General features: G+C 36.5%; 1 protein-coding gene across 1 annotated transcript in view; it reads right to left on the bottom strand.

Annotated features, from left to right (window-relative positions):
• Positions 1 to 22390, bottom strand: part of cadps2 (Ca++-dependent secretion activator 2) — a 132141-nt gene that overhangs the window by 75079 nt on the left and 34672 nt on the right. The window contains exons 5-6 of the mRNA XM_073831643.1: positions 4981 to 5092; positions 4457 to 4596 (exon numbers count right to left, since the gene is read on the bottom strand). Of these exons, the coding sequence (XP_073687744.1) occupies positions 4457 to 4596; positions 4981 to 5092 (252 nt within the window). The remainder of the gene's footprint in view (positions 1 to 4456; positions 4597 to 4980; positions 5093 to 22390) is intronic.

Below are 22390 nucleotides of genomic sequence, written 5' to 3' on the forward strand. Positions count from 1 at the left end.
TGTTAAAAAGGTAATTCCAGGTTGAAGAGGCTTCTGCCAATTAGAGCAGGCCTCTCAGGGAGGCACTCTATTGAGGAATCACACAGGGCCTCTGGGTAATTAGCAGGCTGATGGCAGCGATCTGACCCTTGACCCCGCCCCACTGAGGGTAGGACCTCAGCAGCTGCTGCCGCACGTCTTCACTGCGGCTACTCACTTCTGGGAACTATGGCATTTACTGACACGGATCATACTGGATGAGTACAAATAGATAGACAGAAGGATCTGTAAAATGTTTTTATCATGCAATTTTGTCACTTTTACAAATACCAAATCTTGAACAGCAAATAAAAAAAAGTTAATGTTATAATGCTTTCTTTTAAATATTTTATTTACTTGTTTAATAGTGCCAAGTTTATGTTGCTATTTATTTGAATGTTCATTATTTATGTTTTAATTTGTAATCAGTTTTTTTTTCTCCCTTGTCATTTAGTTGCTTTTAAACATAGCAAAACTTAATTCTTGACCAGCAAACTAAAAATATATACAATCATATAATTACATTTTAGTTTTTTTATGTCTACTATTGCCGTTTTTTATTTAATGTTGATATTTATTTAAATGTTCATTATTTAATTTAGAATTTTTTGATCCCTTGTAATTTTATTTAGAAAATTCCAGAAAATACAAAAAAGGACCAACAACTCTAAATTCTTTAAATAAATAAACAAACAAATAAACACAAACTTTATAATGTTGCAAATGTACTTAAATGTAATTCAAATTATTTAATGTTATTTAATGCCGATATTTATTTTACATGGTATATTTTTATTTGTGCTAAATATTTTTTTATTTGTATATTTTAAACAAATAATGTTATTTTACTGTTATTAATATTATTTACTGCTGCTATTTATTTAAAATTGTCATTATTTTTATTTGTACAAAAATATTCAATATTTTGAATAAATGAATAAATAAGTAAATAGCAACTCTAAATTCAAAAACAGCTATTTTCTAAATACACTTTTATTGTCTTTTATTGGTTTTATTTGTTTACTTGTTTAATGTCGCAAATTTACTTTTTACTAAATGTTATTCAAATTATACAATGTTATTTAGTGCTGCTATTTATTTGAAATGGTCATTATTTTATGTGTACAAAACCATTTTTATTTGTATAAATAAATAATTAATGTTGCAAATTTACTTTAATGTTATTTCAAATTATTTAATGTTTTTTAATGCTGATATTTATCTAAAATGGTATTTTTTTTTATTTGTACAAAAATATAGTTAAATTTGTAGATTTTAAACAAACATACAAATAAATAAATAAATACCAACTCTTAAATCTTCAACAGCTAATTCATTTGATTAATTAAATGGATTTTTAAATATATTTTAGTTATTTTGTTTATGTAAATAACAACTCTAAATTCATGAACAGCTAGTTAATATAGCTGTATAGTTATTAAAGATGTATAGTTATTTATACATTTTTATTGCTTTTTTAATTTGTTTACATGTTTAATGTCGCAAATTTACTTATTAAATGTTATTTAAATTATTTACCGTTATTTATTGCCGCTATTTATTGTCATTATTTTTTTATTTATACAAAATATTTTTAATTTGTGTATTTAATATTGTATATTTATATAAATAAAAAAATTTATAATAAACAAAACTTATAATTTTGCAAATTTACTAAAATGTTATTCAAATTATTTAATGTTATTTAATACTGCTATTTATTTGTGTATATATATTTTTTTTAAAATAAATAATGTTGCATATTTCTTTTAATGTTATTCATATTATTTAATGCTGCTATTAAATATGAATATTTTGAATAACTAAATAAATAGCAACTCTAAATTCATAAACAGCTATTTTAATACATTTTTATTGTCTTTTATTGTTTTTATTTGTTTACTTGTTTACTGTTGCAAATGTACTTGTTATTAAATGTTATTCAAATTATTTCATAATATTTAGTGCTATTTATTTGAAATGGTCATTATTTTATTTGTACAAAATAATTTTTTGTATACATAAATAATGTTGCATATTTACTTAAATGTTATTCAATTGATTTAATGTTATTTAATGCTGCCATTTATTTAAAATGGTCATTATTATTTTTTATTCATAGAATTTGTTTTTTAAATTTGTATATTTTAAATAAATAAATAAACAAGAAATTCATTTAGTCTTGACCAGCTAATTTATTTGATTAATTTAACAGTTTTTGTTTATACATATATTTTTCTTACTTCTGTGTAATGTAGCAAACTTGCTAAAATGTTATTCAAATTATTTAATATTTAGTGCTGCTATTTATTTTAAATGGTCATTATTATTTTTTATTCATAGAAGTTTTTAAATTTTCTATATTTTAAATAAATAAATAAATACATAAATAAACAAATTCTTGACCAGCTAATTTGTTTAATTTAATATTTTTTTTACTTCTCTTTATTGTTGCAAACTTGCTAAAATGTTATTAAAATTATTTAATAATATTTAGTGCTGCTTTTTATTTGAAATTGTCATTATTTTATTTGTACAAAATAATTTGTATTTGTATAAACAAATAAACAATATTGCAAATTTACTTAAATGTTATTCAATCTCACTCGATTTAATATTATTAATTTAATTTACTTAAAATGGTCATTATTATTTTAGATAATGGTCATATATTTATATTGGTCATATATTTTTATTCATAGAATTTGTTTTTAAAATTTGTATATTTTAAATAAATAAATAAATACATAAATTAATTAATTCTTGACCAGCTAATTTGTTTGATTAATTTAATAGTTTTTTAATATATATATAAATTTTTTTTTCTGTTTATTGTTGCAAACTTGCTAAAATGTTATTCAAATTGTTTAATAATATTTAGTGCTGCTTTTTATTTGAAACTGTCATTATTTTAGTGGTGCAAAATAATTTGTGTTCGTATAAACAATATTGCAAATTTACCTAAATGTTATTCAATCTCACTCGATTTAATATTATTAATTTAATTTATTTTAAATGGTCATTATTATTTTTTATTCATAGAATTTTTTTTAAATTAGTATATTTTAAATAAATAAATACATTATTAAATTAATTAATTCTTGACCAGCTAATTCGTTTGATTAATTTTTTTTTTTAGGTTTTTTTTACTTCTCTTTATTGTTACAAACTTGCTAAAATTTTATTCAAATTATTTAATAATATTTACTGCTAGTTATTTGAAATGGTCATTATTTTATTTGTACAAAATAATTTTTTGTATACATAATGTTGCAAATGTACTTAAATGTTATTCAATTGATTTAATGTTATTTAATGCTGCCATTTATTTAAAATGGTCATTATTATTTTTTATTCATAGAATTTGATTTTTAAATTTGTATATTTTAAATAAATAAATAAATAAATAAATACATACATACATACATACATACATAAATTAATTAATTCTTGACCAGCTAATTTGTTTGATTAATTTAATAGGTTTTTAATATATATTTTTTTTATTTCTGTTTATTGTTGCAAACTTGCTAAAACGTTATTCAAATTATTTAATGATATTTAGTGCTGCTTTTTATTTGAAATTGCCATTATTTTATTTGTACAAAATAATATGTATTTGTATAAACAAATAAACAATATTGCAAATTTACTTAAATGTTATTCAATCTCACTCGATTTAATATGATTTAATTTATTTAAAATGGTCATTATTATTTTTTATTCATAGCATTTGTTTTTTTTTATATTACTATAAAATATTTTAAATTATTTTAAATAAACAAATAAATCAATAAATTCATTCTTGACCAGCTAATTTATCTGACCAATTTAATAGTAAAAAAAAATCTATGTTGTAATGTTGCAAACCAGCTAAAATGTTATTCAAATTATTTAATAATATTTAATTCTGCTATTTATTTAAACTGGTCATTACAATTTGAATTTTTAGTTTCATTTTTAATTTAAATAAATAAATACGATTTGTTCGGGGGACTTCACGAATAACCCTAAAGCGTCAGAAACAAGATACTGTTTCCTGAGAGACTCCTGGAAGTCCATAGAAACTAAATGTGTAACTCGAGAAGACGCAAGAACAATAAATGAACACAAGGTGGCACTATAACACTTTTTCTAACGCACCTCATTCATGTAAACCTGCTTCCAGCTTCAAACCAAATTATCTTTATATCGACACACAAACCGACAGAGACCATTACCATCATTACAAGTTTACTTCAAGACTTCTATTCTATATTTATATAATAATTAAATAACAGATTATTTCCTACCTATGAGAAATGACCTGTATATGATTCAATAAAACGGATTTATCCACGGAATTCTATTTGTGGTTTTAATTTGCACATAGCTTTTTCTCTCATGAGGGCGTATTCAGATCCGGGAGGTCAGGTTGCGAGCATCATTAGAGACGTACCCGCTGTGCTTCATGTTGGGTGGTTTGTCCATGCGAACCGCCAGTTTGATTTTCAGATCCACGTCTTGGCTGTTCTTAGGCACTACCATCTTGTGCAACTCTGCCGTTTTGGGCCCGTTTGTGGTTGGGTGAAGGACCACCTGGACAGAACGAGAGAAAGCAAGAGAGAAGCACATTATTAGGACTGATACACCTGGATGGGCAGCTGGAGAGATAGGTGTGAAAGGGATGATGGGAGACGGGAGAAAAAAAGGGTTAGACTGAGAAAATAAATGGAGGAGGTGCAGTCTGTTTGGTGCGAGTCTCTAATGGGGAGTCTCCATCTGTTACTCAGGGAGCGTGAGCCCTAATGACTAGAGATTTCCTCGCCTGAAGATCACACATACACACACATGTGCACGCACAGCACGGTTCACACACTGTGTGCAGAACATCTGGTCCGCAACATCAGCTAATAATTGAGCGCAATGTGGAGACTGAACGCAGAGGTAAGCGGCGGACAGAAGGACGGAGTCTCGTCTCACCCTTCCCAACTCTTTGTCCTCCAGAGCCAGGACTCCCGTGCTTTCGGTGAAGAGTTTGACTTTGACGGCGGGCAGGGGATGTGTGGTGGTGAAATCTCCTTGCGTGCCCCACCTGTAGTGGGAGAAAACAAATCAGCCGTCACAATAGGAGACTTAATTTCGTATTCACCACTTCTCCAGACCCAGCGATGAAGTGGCTGCTGAATATTTCCTGTCTTTGTTTGATCAAATTAGTATGTGGGATGGTAAAGTATCTGTTTGTTTTTGTAAGGCTTTGCTTTTGTCGTTTTTTTTATGTCACTAATAATAAAGCTCAAATTACTTTGTGTCTTTCCATAGTGCAAACAGAAAAGTACAAAGAAATAAATCTGAAAATAAATACACGTGGGAATAAATTAATATATAAAATTAAATGAACACATATAAAATAAATATACAAATAACAACAAATAAACGAAAGAATAAATAATTAAAAGTTTTTTTTAAATGTACAAAAAAAAAGAATAAATAAAGAAAAGGTAATTGATATAAATAATGAATAATAAATAAACTGTTTTTCCTCCCTTGTAATTTTGTTGGTTTTAAACACACAAACAGAATCCTTGACAACTAAATTAAAAATAAATGCACTTTTATAATTAATAACTTTTTCTATCTATCTATCTATCTATCTATCTATCTATCTATCTATCTATCTATCTATCTATCTATCTATCTATCTATCTATCTATCTATCTATCTATCTATCTATCTATCTATCTATCTTTTTTCAAATTCGGCCAATTTTTATTTTATTTATTTTTTTACATTTGTATTTACAAATAAATAAATACACACATAAATAAATCTAAAAATAAATGAACGCATATAATAAAAATAAGCAAAAGAATAAGTCAATTAAAGTTAAAAAGAATAAAAATAAGTGTAAAAAATAAAAACATAAAAAAATTAATAAAAAAGTAATAAAAATATGTTTTATCAAATCATTTAATCCTGTATTTGCTTTCACATCATTACATTTATTTCTTAATTTACTTCTATATTTATTTACACATTTATTTTTAATTTCTGCAGGTTTGGTCCTTCATATGAACCGACGAAAAAGTAAAAAGACATAAATGATTACACGAATCAGAAAATTAATACATGTGGGAATAAATAAATATAGAGGAAAAAACTGCATAAATAAATGTAAAAAATAAATATATAAAAAAAAATAAGAAAAAAGTAAACTAAATATATTTAGGATTGCATTTTTATTGAAAATGTATTATATTTGTTTTATTAAATCATTTATTCCTTTATTTGTTTACCTATTATTGCATGTATTTATAATTTATCTATATATTTATTTATGCATGTATTTTTTTATTTCTGCAGGTTTGGTCCACCATAATTTTAAGTTTTACTCTTAAAGTAAGAAAATGAAACTGGAAAGAAAGAAAGAAAGAAAGAAAGAAAGAAAGAAAGAAAGAAAGAAAGAAAGAAAGAAAAAACAAGCCATTAGACCTAAAAAACTAAATTAAACTCTAAAAAACAAGACTTGACTCCAAAAGCAGGAGCTAAAACGCAACTCAAAAACAAGCTTTCAAAACATGAATTGACTCCAAAAGCACTTAAATTAAATAAAAAAAAAAACTGACTGCAAAAAACAAAAACAAAAACAAGAATTGAATACAAAAGCAAAACTAAAAACATGGCCTGACTTCAAAAACAAGGCTTAAAACTTGACTCTGACCACAAAAACAAGACTTAAAAAACAATTTTGACTCTAAGCAAGAGTAAAAACAAATGTCTACTACCCTCCACCCAAAAAAACTGTAAAAAAAAAAACAACAACTTCAGACTCACTTCACAAAACAATACTTGACTCCAAAATTCAACAGACAAAACATGACTAAAAAACTCCAAAAACTAAATTTTAAAACACAGCTTGACTCTAAAAACAAGACTAAAAAACCTATAGCGAAATAAAATTTAACTCCAAAAAATGAGACTTAAAACTTGACTTGACTTTAAAGACATTAAAAAAACTCATTTTGATTCCAAAAACAAAACTTCACTCTAAAAGTATGAGCTAAACACAGCTTGACTTCAAAAACAAGCCTTCAAACATGACTCGACTCCAAAATCACTTCAAAGACATACAAACAAATTCTGATTCCAAAAAACAAGAATTTAACACGGAAACAAAACTACAAAACCATGACCTGACCTGATTTTAAAACCCAACCCTGACCGCAAAAACAATTTTGACTTCAGAAACAAGACTAAAAATTTTTACACCCCTAAACACAACTTGAGTCCAAAAGAAATACTAAAACTCAACAGTCAAAACATGACTTAAAAACAAGACAAAACAAAAACAAAAACATAATGACTCCAAAAACAAAACTTTAAAACATGGCTTGACTCTAAAAACATGACTTGACTCCAAAAGGAAGACTTAAAAACAAATATTGACTCTAAAAGCAAGTCTGTCAGGGAGGTTGGCAGGGCATGACTGAGAGTCATCTTTATGTATAGCATACTTGCATATCAGTCTGTCAGTGTATGTCTATGTGTGAGTTTCTAAGATAGGATCACTATAAAAATACAGACATATTGTATATCTATTGCTGAGTAAACATACAGCAACGTAATCAAGCTAACTCTTTCTCTCAAGCGGGCCAACAGTTGCTTGCGGCAAATTGACTGTAGGAGTCGACTCCCACGTCTAATTCAGTTCTTCTGCTTTCTAAAGCAATAAAGCCCCCAGACAGTGTTTTGAATGTCATATGGCAAGCCAAGCATCTTTCCTCTATAATATAAGCAGTGAAACAAAGCCTGCAATACAGATAAACTGTACAGTATGTACACTTGGTTGAGCGTATATACAGCGATCTGTACATTCTGATGAACAAAAATGCCAATGAATCTCTTGAATCAAATCAACTATTAAATTCCTTAATCATGATTCAGCGCTCAGACTCACCCGCACATCTTTTCACAGCTAGTCTAGACTGTCTACAACAAACACTGAGTCATTCTGCTGAATCACAGTCTATGGTGTCTAAGCCTCTGTGAAAAGCCTGGCTGGGTGTCCATCGGCCTCATGTTACCAAGGAGGTGTGCAGTATCTGAAAATCTTGTAGCATTCCAATTCATTTCAATAGGGTTTTGTTAGAATACAAGCCGTCAATGGAGAAAAATGCTCTATGCAGCCATAGTTACAAGACATACCAGAAGGGGGGCTATTGCTAACCAGCCAAACCGTGATCCCTTAAAGCCGAAGTATACTTTGGTTTTTACCAGTGTTGTTTTCGTCAACGATGACGATGACGAAATCATTTCGTTGACGCCACTTTTTTTCATGACGATAACGAGACGATGACGAGATAAAAAATGGCTCGTTGATGACTAAAACATGACGAGACGTGTGTGAGTTTTCGTTGACGAGACGAGAATAGACGAAAATGTTAGTGGGTGGTCCGTCAGACGTTTAAAATGCATGACATTTCCGCTTATTGTGCATGCCAATTAAAACTTAAAAAGTATCTGACGCTATGGCAAGCCGTTTTAGCATTAAATACTCTTTGCTATACTAGTATGGCAAGCCGTTTTAGCATTCCATCCTTGTTTGTCTTTTATGTTCTAAAACATTCCTTCATTATTGTAATTATTGGTGAAAATAGTCGATCCGGAAGCTCACATTGTGTTGAACTATAGATCTGCTATTTTCAGAACTTATGAGTGACACTACCCAACAGCAAAATACTTACTGACCTACATTAATTTGTTAAAAGACTACTTTTTTCCCTTTTTTTTGACTAAAACTAGACTAAAACCTTTTTGACTTTTCGTCGACTAAAACTAGACTAAAACCTTTTTGACTTTTCGTCGACTAAAATTGGACTAAAACTATCACATATAGAAGTGACTAAAATTTGACTAAAACTAAGAAGCATTTTAGTCCAAAAGACTAAGACTATGACTAAATCTAAGATGGTTGTCAAAAACAACACTGGTTTTTACACGTATGCGAGTTTCTGCATACATTGTGCATGACAGAGCTGCACGATTCTGGGTAAATTCAGAATCACAATTTTATATAAACTGCTATTGAAAAATGCTGATTTTTTTAAAGCAAAACTTTTATTCAAATTCTGAACTGATTATAGACTACAACCTCTGGTAAAAAGTATGGAATCACCACACTTAGATGTTGTTCACTCATTTTGTTTACTTCACTGCATATAAACAAATTACAGATATGACTCAAAACTATTTTTGTTAATTCAACATTGTGGATATGTGAAACACACCTCAAACAAATGAGATGAAGCTCTTTTAATTAATGGAAAATTATTTTCCATATCAAGTAGAGGAAAAAAATATGGAATCATTCAATGTTGAGGAAAGAAAATATGGAATCAGCTTGTAATTTGTATTTCTGAAACAAATATCTAAACATATCTAAACTGCTAATTAGCCAGCAGTGCTTACAGACCTTCACGAGCTGTTAAACTTGGCTAATTGTAAAGAAACATGTCCCCAACAAGAAAGCTGTCAGTTGAAGTGATGGAAAGGATTATAAAACTCCTTCAAGATGGAAATCCATCATGGAGTGTGGCAAAAGAAGTTGGATCCAAGTTGGAAATTGGTGTAAGTATAAACAAAATGGAAAGATTATAAAACGAAAACATACAGGCAGATCAATGAAGACAAGCATCAAGATAGAAAACTCAAAGCAAATTGCGTTAAAAATAGAAAATGCACAACGAAACAAATGAAGAACAAATAGGCAGAAACAGGAGTCGATGTGTGTGACATAACTGTAAGAAACCGGCTGAATGAAATGAGATTTACACATAGAAAGGCCAAATGAAAACCAGCATTAACACATAAACAAAAGAAAACAAGATTATAGTGGCTAAAGAGAAGAAGTCATGGAGTGTGGATGATTGGATGAAAGTGGTATTCAGTGATGAATCACAAACCTGCAGTGGACAAGAAGATGATGCTGGATCTTGTGCCATTCTAATAAAATATATAAAGATGACTGCCTGAAGAAAACTATCAAATTTTCCAATTCATTTCTAATATGGGGTTGCATGTCAGGTAAAAGACCAGGGGAAATGATTATCCTTACCTCAACAGTCAATTCTCAGGTTTACATTGAAACTTTGGACACTTTTCTCATTCAATCAATAGAAAAGAAGTTTGGTAATGATTTAGTGTGATAATGGACCTTGCCACAGAGCAGAGAGTGTTAAAGCATTTCTTCACGAAAGGCACATCAACCCAATGACATGGCCAGCAAACAGTCCAGATCTTAATCTGATTGAAAATGTATGGTGGAAATTGAAAAACTGGTCCATGACAAGGTTCCGTCTTGAAAAGCTGAGCTGTCAACCGCTATTCCAGAAAGCTGGAACCAGCTTGATGAAGAATATTGTTTTTCATTAGTGAAGTCCATGCCCTAAAGAATTCAGGCCATCATAAATACCAGACGAGGAGCAACAAAGTACTTATTGTGTTTTTTGGTTAATGATTCCATAATTTTTTCCTCAACATTGAATGATTACATACTTTTTTCGTGTACTTGATATGGAATATAATTTCCCATTAATTAAAAGAGCTTGATCTCATTTGTCTGAGGTATGTTTCACATAACCAGAATGTTGAATTAATAAGCAAAAATAGTTGTGTCATATCTGTGATTTGTTTATTTGCTATGAAATAAAAAAACTGGATGAATGACATCTAAGTGTGGTGATTCCATACTTTTTGCCAGGGGTTGTAGAAAGAGAGCAAACAGAACTTCCATATAGTCACTAAAAAGCGGTCACTCACTTTAATTTATTGCAGTCTCACAATGTTCCGTTATAGCCAATGAAGCTCTCGAAACTAGTACATTCTCACTGTCTCACCCTGTATCTATTTATATATTTCTTTATTAATATCTTAACATATTATTATATCTTGTCTTAACCATTTGCACACACAAGCGTTATTCGACTCTCCTCCTGACCACAGACGGAGGTTTACATACCACTTTTTCCTGTGCTTTCAGTCAATTTCTCGCCTTTCCCACCTTATGAACAGCAAATTTTCATACAGGACAAAAGCACCTTGTGGTTTCTCGGTTTGACCGATTTGAGCATTCATAAACAACACAAAACATAGGCATGTTGAGTTTATGCTATTAATTCCTATGGAGTAAAATCACTTCCTGCCCTCCAGCTGCATTTCGTGCCACAGCAATGACGTTATGTGCAAACAACCAATTACTTAAAAAAATAGTTTGAATTCAATGACTCACTCATACTTCAATTCTTCTATTACTGATTGAATCAGCGTTTTTAAAACGAATCTCCTAAATGAACGATTCAATGACAAATACAGTTTTTAAACAGTCACTTGTTACCACCTAGTGGTAAAACGACGTAAATCAACATTGTGATTAACAATCGTTATTTGATGTACCCATTTGAAGTGAACATTACTTTTAAAAGATGATTTGCTCCATTTTGATCACTACCATAAGACTACTGGTTTTGTGGTCCAGGATCACATATCAGGTTCAATTTTGCTTTTAGAGCCCTTACTTTGTACACACAGGTCGCACATGGCAATTGAATTTGTTTTACACTAATCAGTTATTCCACAAGGTGGCAACAGCGGCCTGGGCAATTGTTTCACAGTAGAAAAGAAACTAAAGAGTTAAAAAGTTTTTGGAGTTAAAAAGTGTTTTTTATGTCTTGTCATGTTTTAAAGGAGTAGTTCACTTTCAAAACAAGAATTTACAGATAATGTACTCACCCCCTTGCCATCCAAGATGTTCATGTCTTTCTTTCTTCAGTCGTAAAGAAATGGACTTCTATGGTGCCCTCGAGTTTGAACTTCCAAAATGCAGTTTAAATGCAGCTTCAAACGGCTCTAAATGATCCCAGCCGAGGAAGAATGGTCTTATTTAGTGAAACGGTTGGTTATTTTCATTTTTATTTTCATAAAAACATTTACAACTTATATACTTTTTAATCTCAAACGCTTGTCTTGCCGAGCTAGACAAGACAAGCATTTGAGGTTAAAAATTATATAAATTGTAATTTTTTTATTTTTTTTTTTAAAGAAAATAACCCATCGTTTTGCTAGATGAGACCCTTTTTTCCTCAGCTGTGATCGTTTAGAGCCCTTTGAAGCTGCATTTTGGAAGTTCAAACTCGGGGGCACCATACAAGTTCATTATATGGAGAGTAATCCTGAAATGTTTTACTCAAAAAACATAATTTCTTTACGACTGAAGAGAGAAAGACATGAACATCCTGGATGACAAGGGGGTGAGTACATTATCTGTACATTTTTGTTCTGAAAGTGAACTACTCCTTTAAGTCTTGCGAATATTAGGTAAAATATTAGGTACAATTTTGCTTTTAGAGGCCTTAGAGTACTTTGTACGCACAGGTCGCACATGGCAAATAAATTTGTTTTGTACTAATCAGTTGTTCCACAAGGTGGCAACAGTTGCTCGGGCAAAAATAAAATATCAGAGACTGCAACAACAACATACAGTACATTGACAAGCGCTTGTGTCAGGAGATTACGAGAGTTTTTTTTTTTTTTTTTTTTCATTTTTATCAGTCATCAGTTGTTCTTGTTTTTTTCCCCAAAGTCAAGTTGTGATTTAGCTTATGCTTTTGGAGTGAAGTCTGGTTTTTAGACACAAATTTTATTTTCAGTCTTGCTTTTGGAGTCAAAACTTGTTTTTTATGTCTTGTCTTGTAGTCAAATCATGTTATAAGTTTTAGGATTGGAGTCATTACTTGTTCTCTTACGAGAGGTCTCTCGTACTGCGTAAGCTTACGCTTGGGGAAAATCCTTTCCGCGAGAGATATTGAAGCCAAAAAATTATCCTTAATTTTGTATTAATGTAAAACGCGTTGCCGCAGTGAGCAGACATAGGCGAGGCGTATTGCGTGCCTATTGGCTGCTCTGCAGCAACTGCAGCACCTATCGAGCGAGGCTTGGCGCGATGCCAGCTCCAATGAGGGCATTTCGCGCCTAATACGTCATCTCCCGCCGAAAGTGGCGTGATCCAAGCCTATAAATATCGCTCGAAGGCAGCTACACTCTGGTTTTTTCATCCTTCAAGCGAAGCACACGCATCGCTGGAGCCGGAGAAGAAGCCGCCGTCGACTGCAAGCATCTCAGCGGGACGAGCCATTGGAGCGGCTGGCCACGCCGCCTTCCGTGCCTTCCTGCTGCGCTTTCCGGCGCCTATATCCTTTATAATCTACAGTGTGTGTAAAGCGGGAACGCGCATGCTGCTCAGAAGAGGCGATAACAGCCCACTTATGTCTGCCCTCCGCTGGACGGCGTGCTAAGTCGGCCCTCCCCTCTAAAGCTTGCCGTCAGACGTCAAACCTGCTCCGCCGCGTTTTCGCCGCCGCCTAGCCGCGTCAGCGCTGCGTAACATGGCCTCTCACCGTTGCTGAGAGGCACCCGTGGCTAACGCTTTCTAATGTTTTTCTCGTCTGGCCGCCGCCCCGCCATACGCGGCCCAGGATTGAGTTGAAACCTGAGCCTCCGAAATCGTCCTAGCACAACTAGGAAAACGACGGTGTACGAGTCCCGCTGTTGCCGGACCCCCATCAAAGTTATTCGCTCGTCCAGTCCCAGGAAATGTGACTGTTCCAGTGTTTTCTGCAGCCAACAAACCGGCTCCGTTGCCCGTTTGCCTGCACACAAAAGTCGTTCCCACGGCTACACAGATAAACTCCCAATAAAGTGTATTATCTGGTGTCCCGGCCACGGCCGATGGTGTTTCACGTGTCGTAGAATATGCCCACTAACCAGTGCTCATCTCTACACACAAGCACAGCGCACATAAAATCGACTCAGATCGACTGCGCGTCACACGTGGTAAATGTGCCCGCTTCACAGTGCCCACAGACACCACATTATGCACGTCAAACCGTTTCTGTAAAAACGAAACCAACAGTGCATTCGCTCTATGCAGGCGAACGTTGTTTGGAGTGTTAAATGTGCCCGCTTCACAGTGCTCACAGACACCTCATTATGCACGTCAACCGGTTTCTGTAAAAACGAAACCAAGAGTGCGCTGTTTGGAGTGTTAAACGCCGGTGCGCGAGTCCCGCGGCTGCCAGACTCCCACAGAAAGTATTCGCTCGCTCAGCTCCAGGAAATGTGGCTGTTCCAGCATCATCCATAGTCATCAGGCCGGCGCTGCAGCCTGCCTGTCTGCACACAAAAGCCGTTCTCACGGCTACCCAAATAAATCCTCAAAAGAGTGTAATTTCGGGTATTCCGGCCACGGCCGAAGGTGTTTTGTGTGTAGTACGCATGTCCACTGCCCAGTTGCCATCACTACACATAAGCACATCCTGTCATACAAACCCCGCGCACATAAAGTTGACCCAAATCGACTGCGCTTCACATGTGGTATATGTGCCCACCCCAGAGTGCCCACACATATCACATCAGGCAGGTCTTACGGTTTCTGTAAAAACGAAACCGGACGACGCCCCGTCTACGCGGCTAAAAGCTGCATCGAGTGTGTTAAATGTGCCCGTTACCACGCAACCACATATACACACAGAGATAGCAGTCCCCGCGGTCAGCGTACCCCGAGCCTTGCATGTCACAGACACCGAAGCGGCCCCGTTATTAACAGATCGGAGCGCGCTTCGCACCCACCCCCTTGCATTACATGCAAATGCATGGGAAAAACTCCCAGGGGTTTCAAAATGGGTGCTGGACATCATAAAGAGAGGCTATTCGCTCCAGTTTCGACGACGCCCACGCCGTTACCACGAGACCACGATACAGGCAGATGCAGCACACCTGCTACGAGCCGAAGTGACCACATTATTGAGCAAAGGTGTCATAGAACCCCTGTCTCAAGGTCAGAGCGAAGGAGGGCTGTACAGCAAATACTTCCTGATACCGAAAAAAGGCGGGGGAGTCAGGCCCATACTAGATCTAAGACAACTGAACAAAGCGCTGGTGAAGCGAAAGTTCAGAATGCTCACAACCAAGAAAATCCTCGCACAAGTGTGCCGAGGAGACTGGTTTGTGTCAGTGGATCTGAAAGACGCGTATTTTCAAATACAGATAGCGTCGCGTCACAGGCGATTTTTGAGATTCGCCTTCGAGGGCCAAGCTTATCAGTACACAGTCCTGCCATTCGGTTTGTCCCTAGCACCCCGTACGTTTACGAAGTGCATGGACGCAGCGCTCGCCCCGCTCAGACTGAAAGGCGTGCGAATACTGAATTATTTGGACGATTGGCTGATTTTAGCGCAATCTCGCTCAATGCTCAGGGAGCACACGACCATGTTACTCGATCACCTCGAGAACTTGGGTTTGAAAGTCAATTGGGAGAAAAGCTCGCTGAACCCCAGCCAGAATATCTCCTTCCTGGGCATAGAACTGGATTCGCTGTCAATGACAGCGAAGCTATCGTCAGTGCGCGCGCTGAACATTCAGAGCGCAGTGAGCGTGCTCTGCTGCAGCACGTCTGCCCCGCTCAAGACCTTTCAAAGAGTGTTAGGTCTTATGGCCTCAGCATCATCAGTTCTACAGTTAGGGATGCTTTGCATGCGCCCACTGCAGTTCTGGCTGAAAGCGCGCGTGCCGCGCCGAGCGTGGGCGTCCGGTCGACTCCGTCTCACGATCAATCAGAGTTGCGTTACAGCCCTGATGCCGTGGAGAGCAGCCGACTGGTACCGAAAAGGTGTCACTCTAGAGAGACCCTCGAAGGTGAAATTAGTGTCCACGGACGCGTCCACCTCGGGATGGGGAGCGCTGCTAGAGGGCAGACCGTCGTTCGGCCTATGGTCAGAACGCGAGAAATCACTGCATATCAACTGCCTCGAAATGATGGCAGTGGAGAATGCGCTGACATACTTTCTTCCCTTGTTGAAGGGAAGTCATGTATTAGTCCGCTCCGACAACACATCGGTAGTGGCTTACATAAATCGCCAGGGCGGTCTCAGGTCCAGAAACCTACATGCACTTGCAGAACGCCTTCTGGTATGGGCTCATCGCAACCTGCGCTCGCTGAGGGCAGCGCACGTGCGGGGGACCCTAAATGTAGGACCAGACAGACTGTCCAGGAACAATGTTCCGGCGGGCGAATGGTCGCTGCACCCTCAGACGGTGCAGCTATTATGGAAAATATTCGGCAGAGCGGAGATAGATCTATTTGCATCTCAGGACAACGCTCATTGTCTAGAATTCTTTTCCAAAGCCAAGGACGCGCTAGCCCATGCGTGGCCCCGCCGTCCTCTTTATGCTTTTCCCCCAGTCTCTCTCCTACCTCAGGTGATAGAGAGGGTGAAGGAGGAAGGGTGTGCAATACTGCTAATAGCGCCGTTTTGGGGGAACCAGCCTTGGTTCCCAGCGCTGATGCAGATGACGAGCATCGCACCGTGGCCAATACTTGTGAGGAGAGACCTCCTCTCGCAGGCGGGCGGCGCGATTTGGCACCCTCACCCCGAGCTGTGGTCCCTTCATGTATGGGTCACCAGGGAATATATGATGAACTCCCCAAAGGAGTGATATCAACGATCACACAGGCTAGGGCTCCATCTACTAGACGGCTCTATGCCTCGAAGTGGTCGATATTTGCGGACTGGTGCACAGCCCGCGGATCTTCACCCACAGACTGTGGAGTGACAGATGTACTTTCCTTCCTACAAGAGCTGCTGGACAAGGACAGGTCCCCGTCCACGCTCAAAGTTTATGTGGCGGCCATAGCAGCGTTCTCGAGGACAACGCTAGGTCAGTCAATAGGGAGGAACGATTTAATCATACGCTTCCTTAGAGGAGCTAAGAGATTAAATCCACCCAGACCGCCTTCAGTCCCAACGTGGGACCTTTCTGTGGTGCTGGACGCTATGAAGGGCGGACCATTTGAACCACTACAGGCGGCTGAATTAAAATATCTGTCTCTTAAGGCTATATTCCTCCTAGCGCTCGCTTCAGTGAAGCGCGTAGGAGACTTGCACGCGCTCTCCGTGGGCGCGACATGCATGGAGTTTGGACCTAACGACTCTAAAGTTATACTCAAACCCAAGCATGGATATGTGCCAAAGTCTATTAACACACCGTTTCGAGCACAGGTCATCGCACTGTCTGCTCTACCGGTTGTGGATGAAGAGGCTGACGCGAGACTCTTATGTCCAGTTAGAGCGCTAAGAGTCTATGTGTCTCGCACGTCTGCTTTTAGACAGACAGAACAGCTGTTTGTCTCGTTTTACGGGCATTCTAAAGGAATGGCTGCGTCAAAACAGACTTTATCCAGATGGATAGTGGATGCTATTGCACTGGCGTACGAGTCCAAGGGCATGCAATGCCCGCTGGGTGTCAGAGCACATTCCACGAGGGGCGTGGCCTCGTCATGGGCTTGGTCGAGTGGGATTAACTTGCAAGACATTTGTACGGCGGCAGGCTGGGCCTCTCCGTCTACATTCATAAGATTCTACAACTTGGAGGTTCCCGCCCTACAGGCCAAGTTGCTATCGGTCTAGATATTAACAGATATCTAGACCCATGTTCCAAGTTTATCCAGGTCGTTTACCTGCCCGGATACACCAGGAGCCAGTGTTTCTATGGTCCTAATCCCCTTATACGTTCAAGCACGTTCAAGCACTATATGAACCCCAGGCTATCGCCCTCGGGTCTATGGTATCAGATCTTAGCATGCACGGCGTTTTACATGGGGTCCCCAAGCGTAAGCTTACGCAGTACGAGAGACCTCTCGTAAGAGAACGTACTCGGTTACTAACGTAACCTCGGTTCTCTCAGAGAGGGAACGAGTACTGCGTACCTTGCCGTGCAAGCGCGTGCTCTGGGCGCTTTTATGATGAAAAAACCAGAGTGTAGCTGCCTTCGAGCGATATTTATAGGCTTGGATCACGCCACTTTCGGCGGGAGATGACGTATTAGGCGCGAAATGCCCTCATTGGAGCTGGCATCGCGCCAAGCCTCGCTCGATAGGTGCTGCAGTTGCTGCAGAGCAGCCAATAGGCACGCAATACGCCTCGCCTATGTCTGCTCACTGCGGCAACGCGTTTTACATTAATACAAAATTAAGGATAATTTTTTGGCTTCAATATCTCTCGCGGAAAGGATTTTCCCCAAGCGTAAGCTTACGCAGTACTCGTTCCCTCTCTGAGAGAACCGAGGTTACGTTAGTAACCGAGTACGTTTTTGGAGTTCAAGGTGCACTACGCAATTTAAAAAAAAAAAAAACAAAAAAAACGCTTTTGACCGCAATGCCGGACTGAGTTCCAAAACACACCTGTAGCCAATCAGTAGTAAGGGGCGTGTCTTGTAAGGATAGAGAGAACAGAGCGCTCAATTTGAGTGCACAACATGGGTATTAGTAGATTGACTGTAGATACAGAGAGATGGCAGATAAAAAAAGAGGAAAATATTGAAGAAACAAAAGCGTTGGAGAGAGCTCAAGGAGCGTGAAGGGCTTTGAGGTTGAGGTTGAGTTGTTTCTTTTAGATAGTTGAAGAACATTGATTTTGCATAGTTTCACACAACTTATCTGTGTTGTTTTTTGTTTGATTATGCTTGTGTGTGATCTGTGCTTATTTCCACGATCGTCATTATGCCAGGGTTGTGTATATAGGTGTTAGGCAAAGATATCAAAATAGGGGCTAGGTCCTGTTGGAATACGACCGTGTTTGTTTTGGTGTATTCAAATATCAACATCGTTTGGCAAAAATAACTTAATCCACCTTTAAATGTAGTTTTTTAGGTCTTGTTTTTGAAGTCATGCTTTGTTTTGTTTTTAAGCCTTGCGTTTTGGGAGTCAAAATTGTTTTCTAGATCTTGTTTTAGAAGCTCAGTCATGTCTTTGTTTTGCCTTTGGAGTCAGTCATGTTTTAATGGCTTGCTTTTGAAACAATTTTTGTTGTTATGTTTTGCTTTTAGAGTCTTTTATTCTTTCTTTTGGAGTCAAAAGACCAAAATCAAGGACGCTGAACTACAAACTGTAAACAAAGCAGCACTTGCTTACCAATTTGAATATGATTAGATGCACAGTAAGATGAAGGGCTGTGACTATAAATCGATGCATCGTGATTCTTTCTGGGGTCGATCCTGAGCTTAATTTTAACAGCAGATGGCGCTCTAATCTAATTTTTATCCGCACACTCATATGCTTACAAAGAAGAGCGCTTTCTAACCAAAGAGCTCTATCTCGCCATGCCGATTCAACTACTGTCGACATTGCACACAGATTCTCAACGATGGACTTGTTGTCTGCTTTTTTTTGTACCAAAGGCTTTACTAGTTGCACTAGCTGTGCATAAGTTACAACTTTGTCTTGTGACGTAAAGGGGCAGTAAGTTACAATTTACACACTAATAAATATTTTGTTTTTTTGGTGCACCATTAAATTTATTTGCAACATAACTCCGCATATAAACTATATACATTTATGGAAGCCTCGAACCAGGATTAACGGTTGGAATAAAACAGCCGAGTGACTGAATTGCATTTATAAGCTCATGTTTCACCTGACAAACTTAAAATCCTGCACACATATGATAATGCTGACATTTACACTTATTTACATTTTAAGAGAGAACATTATGTGAATAAATGACTTGCAGATCTTCAACACAAACTCGATCTAAACAGCACACCTCTTGTGTGCATCACTCAGTGTTGTGCATGCCAAGTAAAATTAATAATAAGAAATAAATGCCATTTCTTATGTTTTCTTTTGTGTTGCTTTTTTATTGCTCCTTATTAATTTCAAATTAGGTTTGCCACACAACTTGTAACGGTGGTGAAGTAAAGTAAAAAGTAAAAGTAAACAAAACAATGTTGTTGCGTAAAGCTCCTTTTTTTTTCTTCTTAATCGCCACAAACTTCTACTCTTGAATCTGAGTCATTTGTTGTCATTTGTCATGAAGAGGTCACAGTTACAGTGCAACCAAATTAAGCAGAGTTAGTTACAAACTAGATCGTAGTTAATAAGCCCCTAGTGTGGACCTTACATTCCAATATAGTAAAACAGCTTGTCTACTGTATGAACAGCCGACACAGAATTTTAGGTACAGCTGTTGCCAATGACACAGACAGACAAGATCTTTCAATCTTTACTCTGACTGACATTGTCTAGAGCCCAAACCCGCCTTGGGGAGCTTCATCAGAGGATGGATATTTCGGGAGGTCTGTTAATGTTACTGGTCTTATAATGACCTCTCACCACATAGAGGCTGTATGAACCCTCAAAATAAGAAGGGAGGACTATTTATTAAGCAAACTGTTGCCAGGACAACAAAACAACATATCTTAGCATCTCATAAAAATCAGTGCAATGATGCAATACCTCAGTCACATTAAAAATGACTTTCTAAATTTAGTCGCATTTGTTTGCAACATGCTTATGTTGACAGAACCAGATACTAACATTATTCAGGGATAATAATCATCCTTAAATGGCCTCGGGAGGTTTGCATTGGAGAGAGTTTTATCTAAGGGTACTTAAAGCAGCATTCAAAGTATTTAAATAAATACAAGCTTAACACCTTAAAGAAAATGGGGTTCATTACGGTTTCATTTGTTGGTAATGTGCACAAAGCCAATAAAAGGCTTATAAGAAATATCTAATGCCTGATTTCCAGGAACCACATTTCACTAGCCAGATTAAAATGTAATTCTAATTTAATTCCAGCATAATAAAATCACATATGTCTGACATATATTCACTTGCAATACTCATTACATTAACAAAGTGGTCATATATATATATATATATATATATATATATATATATATATATATTTTTTTTTTTTTTTTTTTTTTACAAAAGCGGTCACATGCACAAATGGATCTGCAATATCTGGTTCCTCTGTGCTAATTAACATCATACTGCGAGGTCAAATGTGAGCGTTATCGGATTGAACCACATGACCCCAGCAGGTGACGGCACAATAAACACACTGAAATCATCTCACACGCCACTGATTCACCTTGATGAGATTACAAGTGACATTTCAATTTCGAGTGTCTGCTGGAGAAAAATGGGAATAATAGCTGTCTCAGAAATGCAATATAAGAGGGAAAAAACCCACAACAATTGGCATCCTTAATAGAAGTGCACAATACAACGTTGCCAATACCATGCCAGGTTGTAGTTAAGAAATGTTTTACAGAGGTCATAAAAGGAGGAGCAAATTCTCCCTGATCTTTGAGTACTGTCATCTGTTTGTGTACAATGAAATCATACTGTAATTTTACTGTGTATAGATCTACAGTATTTCTTAAAGGGATAGTTTACCCAAAAATGAAAATTCTGTCATTAATTACTCGTCCTTGTGTCGTTCCAAACCTGTAAGACCTTCGTTCATCTTTGGAACACAAATTAAGATATTTTTGATGAAATCCAAGAGCTTTCTGAGCCTGCATAGACTGTAACGCAACTGACATGTTCGAGGCCTAGAAAGGTAGTAAGGACATCGATATTAATTTAACTGATAGCTATGTTTTTTTAGGAATGGAATTTTGAGGAAAAATGTAAAGTTTAAAGTGAGACGGCTTTCACTTTTACTTCATGAGTTTAACGAGAGCTGTCTGTCAAGTCAGGAGCGCTATATCATTACACAAACAGATTGATTTCGGTTTTCCGTTGTTTATAATGGGCATAGTCTGCAAACTTTTGATCACCCCTTGTATGTTTAAATAGCACAGATAATGTACCTTGTAGTTGTAGTTTACATGTAGAAAAGCGAGCGCAGCGCAACTGTACGCGCACTTTTTATATAACAGACGGTCATCAGACACCTCCTCTTTAGTAACTTCATCATTTGATCCTTTATCTCTGGATGTGAAGTAGTCATTTATAACATCTTTTAGGGCACTAACATCACCAGGATTGAGCAGATTGAAATGAGTAAGACTGTTTGAGTGAGCAGCTTCCTCAGACTGTGTTGCACTCTTGCGCTCCGCTCTCTCACGGTATTAAAAAATAAATACATTTAAAAAAACTTTGCGTGCCGTAATTTACACAGGACTGGCAGGGAATATGCATTGATACATCTTTGATAAATATGTTACATGGTTTATCTTGATAGGTTAACTTTTTTGTAGTGTTAAGGGAAAGCACCTCCGCAGCGCGTTCTGAACTTAAGAGAAAGACACAGTCATTTCTGCTTTCTGCAATAAATCGCTATTTTTCTGCACGAAACAAGTGAATTTTGGCAAGATATTTTCAGAGATGATAGACAAGATGTTATAGAACAATAATGTAATGAAAACCTAATTTTGCCAAAAAAAATTGACATTCAACCTATTTTTCATATTTCCTGAAAACGTCCCAGCGTGACATCTGACGGGTTTTCCCAGATCGCATCACACACACACACACACACACACACAC

Source organism: Garra rufa, chromosome 25 (assembly GCF_049309525.1).
Source record: "Garra rufa chromosome 25, GarRuf1.0, whole genome shotgun sequence".
NCBI classification, from domain to species: Eukaryota; Metazoa; Chordata; class Actinopteri; order Cypriniformes; family Cyprinidae; genus Garra; species Garra rufa.